This window comes from Sander vitreus, chromosome 19 (assembly GCF_031162955.1).
Source record: "Sander vitreus isolate 19-12246 chromosome 19, sanVit1, whole genome shotgun sequence".
NCBI classification, from domain to species: Eukaryota; Metazoa; Chordata; class Actinopteri; order Perciformes; family Percidae; genus Sander; species Sander vitreus.
In genome coordinates this window covers 3377308-3387534 of record NC_135873.1, presented here as the reverse complement: position 1 = coordinate 3387534, position 10227 = coordinate 3377308, and the positions used below count along the sequence as shown (strand labels likewise).

The following is a 10227-nucleotide window of genomic DNA, read 5'->3' as shown; positions in this document are numbered from 1 at the left end:
AACTTACAACCTGGCAACACTTCAGGCAAGCAGAGATTGTCAATAAAAAAAACCATTACAGAGCTAATTTTCTATCGGACCGAGTATGGCCTTCATAGAAAACACATCGTTTTATGCATCGATATTGTTGGTCTGGACGAGGAAGCAGCACGTGTGCACGAGCATCACTTGTATTAAATCCTCAAGGTGACGGTGTTATTGGGTAATGATACTGTGATGTCACAGACCTGATCATTTTTTTCTTTTATTTTTTGTTTTTATTTCTACTGTATTTCCTTTAATTTCTCCTCTTTTTGTGTCGTGAAACAGTCGGTTACGATAAAAAGTACAAATGCACTTTATAAAGGTGGACATGTTACACATTGCACTTGTAAATGTCGAATGTAAAACCTTGAAGAGAAAGATTTATTTTTTACTATTGTACATAAATGAGAAGAGAAAGAAAAAAAAAAAAGTGGAGGATCATTTGCCAAATAAACGGAGAAGAACAAAAGAAGAAAGTTGTAACAGTGTGTGTTTTTCTGTGTGCTGTAATGGGGTCAATCCAGGGACGTCAGTGTGTGTGTGTTTGTGGGCGTTTGCGTGACATTGACTGTGTGTGGGTGTTTTTATGAGTGTGTGTGTGAGGATTGGGAGTGAGTGTGTGAGTGAATATCGCAGGTCACTGTAGTGTTAAGGAAAGCCTGCGAGTATAAAAAAATGCCTCTGAATTATTGAACCACTCCCTGCTTGCATAACAGCAGAAAACGGAGAGAGTGAGTGAGTGAGAAGAAGAAGAGCGAGAGGTGAAGAAGAGAAAGAGGGAGAATCCAATCAGAGAAGATGCAACACATACACACATCCATATGACATTCATGTAAAGTAAAAAAAATGAAGCCCAGAGGAAGAGGGTAAGTGCAAAAATGGATGAGGGAGGATGGATAGTGTGTATACTTGTGTGTGTTTGTGCGTTTCTCTAGTGACAGGTTAGACAAAGTTGTTAGCCATGTATGTGAGTGCATGTATGTTTACCCAAAGGGTGCTACAGTATGTCTGTGGGTATGTGTGAGGGTGGGGTACTGGGGCCCACACTAACACTAAAGCCTCTTAATAAATAATTAACAATGCAGCAGGAGATTTCAGTCATCCAAATCCGTGACGCAGGTGAGAGAATTTTAACCTTTAATCAATCAAATCTGCTTGTGTGTCAATGAAAGTATGAACGACATGAGCTTGCGAGGCTGCATGGGTGTGTGTGTTTGACTCCTTGACTCTCCTCTATGTGGTCTCTACATGGAGGGGAAGAGCTCCACCATATGGCCAGAAGTAAGTACTGCAAAGACAGATGAGGGGGGGAAAGACGCAGCATCCACCCACACCCACCTCACTTCTTTTACGTCATTACAGCAGCTCCCTCAAAAGAAGCACGAAGCCAACCCTCTCTCCCCTTTTCCAACCTTACCATCTCTATCTTCCTCTACCTCACCCATATACCCACTCTATCGCTCTCCCACCCCTCCTGTCGGTCTCCCTCTCTCTCTCTCTCTCTCTCTCTCTATGAGTCAGAAGGCTCTCTCTACCATCTGCTGCAGGATGCTGCAAATCACCTCCATGTACGTGCAAAAAAAATAAATTGCACAGAAGGTGGTGATATTCCTGCATCTGTTGTCCTCCTCCTCTTCAGCCTGATCTAAAATGTTAATCAACATTTGATTGTGAAGATTATTTCCCTCCATGTGGCAAGGAAATGATCCATGAGTGCACTTAATGTGAACCGGACATTATTTGCACATCATCAATGCGACAACACTTTTCCAGGAGCTATTTTGAATGTTGTCCAGTGACAGTAATGTGATGTCCTACATTTCCCTTGACAACCCATTGAGAGACTTCCAGCTGTTAGTTTTATAGGAAGATGGAGAGAGCTGGTAGCTACTGGAAGTAACAATTAATACAAAATCTGACCTTTACTTAGTGCAAAATCAAAATTCATGGATAAAATTAATTCTTGTATATTGAGGCTACTTTGCCATATAAAAAAATCCCCTTCAGAAATCACATAGAAGGGATTTAGTACACATGACATGGTTAACAATACTGAATTACACAACCTCAGTACGTACTACAGAGTTCTCTGAGAAATTGAACAGCATCTTTAGCCATCCACCTGCTGCCTTGATGCTCTGCCAACAAGCTTCTTTAAAAGCATGTTCAGCTGTTTGGCAACAGACTTGCTGCAATTAGTTAACCATGGTCTCCAACCATTATGTAATTTGCCTAATGTTTTGACGAGCGCAGCCATCAAGCCTCGCCGAACATCTGTGATTAGCATCTACAGACCTATACTGAGCCCTGTCTTTGTAAGTAAACACAAATGGTTACTTTGAAAAGAGAGTGCTCTTAATTACTCACTTGAATGTTTAGAAACTGATTCAGGCAGGATTTTAGTCTTTGTTCAATTGGCTCTTTGTGCTGCCTTTGACATGGCTGATCATACAATACTAGACAAAGTTTTTTTGGTAACTTTCCAATCCATAAGGCAACAATTCGGCATCTACTACACAGTATGTATTCAAGTAGGGCTTGGTGATATGATGATATATATCGTCAAAAGGATATAAAGATGCCTATCATATATTTTTCTATATCGTAACTATCGCGATGTTGAAAAACCAACGGCCGAACTGCATTACGACCGAACTGTGTAACAGCAATTTTTATGTCATTTGGAAGACGCTTTACGTTACATACTAAAGTTCTTCATGAAATGAGAAAATACTTAGTACTTTTCATTTGTCAAGTATTTAATTTAGACAGGAGTCTAACAAATAGCCTTTACCATGTAATTATTTCATGTAGATTTTATTTTTTGAATTATTAGAAAACATATCATATATATATATATATATATATATATAGATATATATATATCTATATATATAGATATATATATATATCTATATATATATCATTATTAAGATATGAAATGAGCTTTATTGGGAAGATTTTGGCCTTTTCACCCAGCCCTATGTCCAAGTGAAGAAACATGATGTGGAGTTCCTCAGGGCTCAATGTTTGGCCTTCTTTTATTTAGCCTTTACATGCTTCTATTAAGCCAAATTGTGCAAAAGAATTAACTTTACAATCATAATTACGCAAATTACGTTGGTCTATCACCAAGAGTAACTCATCTTGATAATGTGTCTTAAAAAAAATTAAAAAAAAGTCAGAAATCTTAGTGCAATCATGAACTCAAATCTTAACCCGAGTCAACCTTTTTGACTTACCTCCCTGTGATCTTGAGTTACCCTACATAAAGGAAGGATCCTGGTTTCTAATGAGTAGTCACAGCAAACGTCCACCAATAAGTGCCACCTCTGCAGCCATCTCTGGGTCATTTCACCCAAGTTTTCACTTCTGGAAACCGCACATTGAGAAAAAACGTTCTCCACCATCTCGTCTTTGGTACAAATGTCGTGCTGAACCTACTTACACTACAAAACAAGTCCTTGAGGTAGGTATACAGCACAATATTCAACAGGTCAGTCCTTTTTACCTGTGGGAGTCATTGCAACAAAAGGTAGCAAACAAAAGTAGCCATTTTAAATACTGTTAAGAAGTACTGTTAAAAAGTCCAAAGGTGGATTTGTAATTTAAATCTCTCATTAAAGGGATAGTTCAGTTAGTTGGTTTGTGTTATTGTGTGACTGCGGTTTTAAAAGGGTTAGTTCGGATTCACTCATTCAAGGTCACTTTAAGGTGAAAAAACATTAGTTAAGGGACTGTACTGGGGATTTGGAAAAAAAAGGGTTAATTAATGTTTACTGTGATAGATTACACACCCAAAGCTTGTAACAGGTCTCTACAGATTAATTTGCATAATGTAGCTGGGAAATGAATTTGTGTACTGTAACAGGGTTAGCAGTCATTAAAAAAACAAACATTTTATATACTAAGTTAAGCCATGTCAAACCAGTGTTATGATCTTAATCTTATAATTATTCAGTGTCTCTCAAACTCTGGATCCAGTCTGTACTATGCAATTATTTTGCCAACAGTGAGTCATGTCACAATTAACTGGCTTTAGGTTTGTGTGGTCATATCAATTTATAAAAGTAGGTGACATTTTAGTCAGTGGTGAATGTCATTTCTCTCTCCAGAGGAAAAAGGATCAAACATCTGAACTCAAATATGTGCGAGTCATCATGAAAATTGGTTGCATCCTTTACGTCAGATAAATCAAGTGCATCTAAAGCTGATCTGAAGCCTGAAATATTTTGGACTCTTTGGATTTTTAAACTGAGTCATCCGCATTTTTTTGATTAATATACTTTAGGTAACATGTTTTCTCAACACTTTATTGGTATGTGGCGTTTGTTGTTTTTGTATTTTCCACTGACCTCTCTCTTTCTCTCTGCTGTGTCACCATCTGTGCCCCAAAATGACTCCTCTCTCCGAAACAGCACCCATTGGTTCTTCCTCCACCGTGCCAAGGCCCAGAACAGCACGGCGCTGGAATGAACCATGTTGACACCGACGGACGTGTCGCAACGCTGAGAAAATGGAGTGATGATTGCTGGATTTACGTCATCGTTAAGAGATGACCGACACTGCAGAATGAATCTACGGACACTTTATTGGATTTAAAATGCGTCAATAAATAAGACTAATATAAATAAACATGCATTTTCTCTTGGCATCAGTTCACATGATGTAATGACATGGGCAAGAAGTGTGTCTAATTCTTTCATTAAACTACAAATCAGAGAAGATGGAGTCCTGCACCAGTCTCCTGCCAAATTATTTGAAATTGTACAAATTGCTGCAATCAAATGAGCTTATAAAGCTTTTGAGAGCTGACGTCACAAATTATATATTTTTTGAATATAGATCAATAGAAATATGGCATCACCACTGTACATACATTATTCATTATATGTGTTGTATAGGTGTATCACAGATTAGGGGGTGTACAGCAACTATTGTTCAACAACCTCAGTGTGAAAGGAAATAAGGATTCAGCAGTTTGCCACAAGAACGGGGGAAAAATATAACTAATATATTGAATGCACAGTAGAAGTAAAAAAAGAGGAAACAGGATAAACATTTTGGTCACCATTTATTGTCTATAGTTACATGCATACTTGCTTACAGTTGGTTTTAGTGCGCAATACACAGTTTTATTTTGTTTCATTGTCTATGTTACATTACCCCAAATGTATTTTTACTTTACAGGCTGCCCTGTCAAAATTCTATACAACATGATTCATTTCTCACATTTTCAACACAAAATGAAGTATTCTCACAAGCCAGTAGCCATAGACCAACACGGATTATTTAAAATCTTGGCCTTTTGTGCCTCTGGTAAAAAATATAAGACTTTGATGCGATTTGTCTCCCAGATTAGGAAATTGTGAATGAGAATTTTGAATTTGGAAATCAGGACAGGACCAGCGTTTTATAGCAGATCCAACAAAACAGTCACAGCTTTATATTCTAGGACGCGGAGAGACTACGAAGTGCTTGGATCCAAAAATAACATCTTGTTAAATTTGGCCCAGGACTGTGCTTTTTTTTTTCCCCTTCAATAATAATGTCCATCAATTCTATACCAAACAATCAGGGAGAACAACCATCGATAATCCATCCATCCATCCATCGTCCATTATTCCTCAACAGAGTGAACCCTTGCCTCAACTATCGTCTATCTATCTATCGTGGCATTTATATACAACAAAAGAACTACTTTTGAGCCATATCCCTTTCAAAATCATAATGCTTTCTGTAACGAATCAATACGGTAAAAGCCTCAAACCTGTGCAACAACTATGCATTCAAAACAGTCTCAGAATATATGACAGACAGCTGCTCTCTGCTTGGTTTGGATCAAATTACCCAGTTAACACTGATTTGGAGGTCAAAAGACATCTAGATGTTCAAGGTTCAATTGTGCCAAACTTGGTTAAATTTTTTTTGTTTCAACAGCATTTTGTTGTTTTCGTGATTATTTAAGTGCTAAACACACTTATTTTAAAGCTATTTCACTATGTGCGCCGGTCGCTGGAAAATATGTTTCCCTAAAAACATAACTGAGAATGCCGTTTTGTTGTATGAGAATGTAATTCTTTAGGAGACAGGGTTGCTTCACGAGGAGATTAAATTATCTTAAGTTAACATAAATGGACAAATAGAAACCATTGCTAAAGTCCAAAAATAAAACGGTATCGGTGAATATCTTCCACATTAAAAAAAGGAGGCAATTGTGTCTCGTATCACTCAGCCGAGGAAAGATGTACATTGCGGCGCCATTAAATTGTTGAGTAGCAGCACTACACTTCCCAGAATGCTTTGCTGCCAAGTTGTGGCACCAAAAACAAAAGACCTTCAAAAATCAATCAGATCTGGTTTGAAAATTTAAACAGACTGATTTAGCATGAAGAAATGCATAAATCTGGCATTAAATGCAGTTTGAATCCTGTTTTTTTTTTTATGGGATATTTAGGCGGTTAGGAGCAGGTGTATCCGGTAAAAACTAAATAAAATTAGAATCATCCTTTAACTGGCTTCTCTAACACAAGTTAAACTGCTTTATCCGGCACCTGGATCCTGGCCCTTGAGTAGAAAACCCTAAAATAAACCAAAGTGAACAACTCACTGCAGCACATTTTAAAAAGAAAAAAAACCACATTATAAAAACACTACAGTCCAATCAGCTCATACTGAGGATTAGCCAAACCTATACTGAAAAGAGATAGATAATATACTGTATATTACTGTTGCAAGTCTCTTACACTTATGTATTTATAGTCCAGGGGCTGCGTTCACAACGCTACCACAGACAGCAGTGCTGAGTGGACATGACTTTTGACCCTGGGTCAGGATGACAAGCGTTGAGTGCGGCTCCGCTGTGTGGTTAAGTGTGGAAGCGTTTATATAAGACAATACCACAGCACACAGTCACTGGCTGAAATGTTAGGCTTCGTGTCGTGAATGACTACAAAAAGGAGCAAAAAAAGAAGAAAATAAACAAAAATAATGGCATAAGCTCGTTCGCTTGCTTTATTGTTCAATGCTGTGATATGGAGGCCGAATGATGGTTCAACAAAGCTGGTGGCGCTTGTTTTCCCAAAACCAGCGTAAACGTGGGTGGGTGGCGTCTCTCATCACAGTTCCAGCCGTTACACAATGGGAGAACTACTGTATATCACAATGTTAAAGTTAGGAGTTCAAGGACTACACTGACTTCATGGGAGTTTGGTCGCTCGAATCGCTTGAACAAAAACAGGTTACACTTTACTTGAAGGTAGCTACATAAGAGTGACATGACACTGTCATGAACGTGTCATAAACATAAAGAAGTCATAAACGTTTACGACATAACACTTTTTTTTTAGTGTCATTCGGTTTTTGTCATGACAAGTTAGGGTTCATGTGTCATGACTGTGTCATGACTTCATGACCGTGTCATGTCACTCTTATGTAGATACCTTCAAGTAAAGTGTTACCCAAAAACATTACAAGAGAACCAGCATCACATTTCTCCCTGCGGATACTTTTAGTTGGTGCATGTGCAGCGATTATAATGTCAGGTCACATGACATCTGAACTACCTTTAAATGAAACAGAGCAGCTTTTGAATACAATGCAATCCTCACAAAACAGTTTGAAAATTAAATCTTTTTTCAAATCTTTTTTAAAATATTATATCATTATCATTGTGAATGCTACTTGTATTTTTTTTTTTCTAAATAGTATAAGTTTACTTGTGCACAGGGCTCTCTTGAAAAAGACATTCTGATGTCAAACAATGGATTGAGTCAAGACGTACACCAAACACAATATACAAGACATTAAAAACTCAACAATATTGTAAACACTCTTAGCTACCAAAATAAAAAACTATATTTGAAATTGATATTACCCCTTAATTGATTTATGTCTTTTATTAAAAACGGACTAACAAGAGACATCAATTACATGTAAATTATAAATGTTTTGCGATGCAGTTCAAGGTTTATTAACATAAACAAGGCTGTATTTTGAATTATATTCACAAATCGATGTCTTTTCATCAAAGTAAACCTGCGGTCCAAAAATTACAGATCGGAAGCAATTGTAGAGAATATTATCCAAAATATGAAGATTTTTACCAAACCAAACTTGGTATTGGTTTTTAATCGTGTATGGAAATCCATCTCTGTAAACGGAATCAATTTCATTAAGTCCATCACAAATCACCGGATCAAAGTCTTCAGCGGTTTGCTCACCTCCTGTATTAAGTTTAACTTATATAGGAGGATACCTACTTACCAAATCTTAAGAAATCCAAATAGCATTTTTCTGTCTCTGATGTTATACATCTTTTACAAATACCCTGCAGGACATTATTATGACAGTAATTATGCAGTTAGCAACATGCTATATATTCAACTGTTAGCATGCACACCAGCCAGAGTTCATTACACCAAGATCATTTTGGTGCTGATTCCATTGTCACATGCTGGTTAATAAGGTGACCAAACTCTCAAAATGACAGTGTAGTTTCTGAAGGAGAGTGCGCATGTTTCGTAAACAGGCACTGCCCAGCGAGGTGGTGTCATCTCTATTTTTTTTCCCTGATTTTCCTGACTTGTTTTCATGAATTCCATTCGCAACATTTGGCAGATAAGTTAAGATTGCACTATAATTTGTTTTTATCTTGTGCTATACCATGTGCTTTGTAAACACATTGACCCCTTACTCACTAGAGGCCCACCTCACAACAGTTATTACAGGCTTACAACCTGTAATACTGCTCATAATTAGCGGCATTAGAGGGAGAAGCAGCATGGTGCATTTCCTTTTCGCAGCTGAGTGTTAGTAGTTAAAAATGAGCGGGGAGAGGGGGTTTGGGGGGGGGGGAGGTGTTGAAATGGTTTAAGTGTTTATTGCGCCATGCACCCTGGGTGGCTAGACGCACAAACCTCTAGGGTTTCAGCTCAAGAATAGACGTCGTCAGGGGCAACCGAGCAAGCTGAAATTGCCAACCTGTTGCTGTAGAAGTGCATAATGTTCAGAGAGGCTGCAAGCATGTGTGTGAATGTATGAATGGATGATGGAATCACATTTCTTTTTCTGTTAAGATGTCAAAAGGATGAACATTCACCAAACCCCTTCATTTCCACCTCAGTGTCCCAATGTTTCACCCCCTCCTACCTACCAGTGATCACCACCCACCCACCGTGGCCCTCTGTCACCCTTTAGACAAATGTTTAGTCAGACCACTCGTTCTCGTCCAGCTCGGAGTCGTCGTCGGACTCGCTGTATTCCACGGCAATACGGCGCGACAGGATGGTGGCCACGTCGTTGCCGACTGGCTCCCTCTTCGCCTCCTGCTCCCTCTGCTCCTGCACCTTCCTCAGCTGGATGCCTGGAGGGAGGGGGGGGAGGGAGGGATGGATGGGAGGGAGTGAGCAGGGGTGTGACGAAGTTCTCGGGTCCCTGGCAACAGCTCGACAACGTGTGTCATCCGAGTGGTGTCTGAGGCCGTTTCCAGTTTCCTTATATACCATTCATTGTGACTGACAAATCACCATGGATAGCTACTAGCCAAACCAACGTATATTCAAGTAATACATATAACATAATAACGTACAGTTCTCTTGCAACATTTGCACAGTGTTTTTAATCTTGAGGTTTCATTTTGATGGCAGAAAGCTTTACTGTATTGACTTTACTTAAGAGGGAAGGTAAACTCACCTTAAGCCAGTCAAATCTAATTCAAAAACGTTTAAGTGTTTTAGTGTGAAGGCGTTTGAGGGTACTCAAATTAGTCTCTGAATAAAAACCTTCATCATAATAAGAATGTAAACTTCTAGAAACGGCACACAACTGTACATTACCTCAGCTTTATATAGGATCACTTATTACAGCCACTTAATTCTATTATCATACTACTCCTAAAATATATTTGAGTAATGGCAGCAGGTAGTTAAGCTCATAATTTGCTTAAAAGAAATAATTATCTTTGTATGTAATACAAATAGCATTAAATATAAACTTAATCTTTGACTTTAAAAACATACCTAATTACACCCTTACCTCTACGTATGGCGGCCAGCAGGTCGGAGCGGGCGTCGCTCATCGGGATCATCCCCAGCATGGTGGACTTCCTGGTGGAGGGCGCCGCATCCACAGCCGACTGGCCGACAGCGGCGTGCGGCGGTGACGGGTGAGCGTGGTAGCCTGTAGGGGCGCCAGGCGGCGGAG

At 38.9% G+C, this 10227-nt stretch overlaps 1 protein-coding gene across 1 annotated transcript in view; it reads right to left on the bottom strand.

Annotated features, from left to right (window-relative positions):
* Nucleotides 1–8922: 8922 nt before the first annotated feature.
* The window catches only part of LOC144534601 (actin-binding protein WASF3), a 37751-nt gene continuing 36446 nt past the window's right edge, over nucleotides 8923–10227 (bottom strand). The window contains exons 10-11 of the mRNA XM_078276607.1: nucleotides 10060–10227; nucleotides 8923–9388 (exon numbers count right to left, since the gene is read on the bottom strand). The exon at nucleotides 10060–10227 is cut by the window's right edge and continues 248 nt beyond it. Of these exons, the coding sequence (XP_078132733.1) occupies nucleotides 9231–9388; nucleotides 10060–10227 (326 nt within the window). The 3' untranslated portion in view covers nucleotides 8923–9230. The remainder of the gene's footprint in view (nucleotides 9389–10059) is intronic.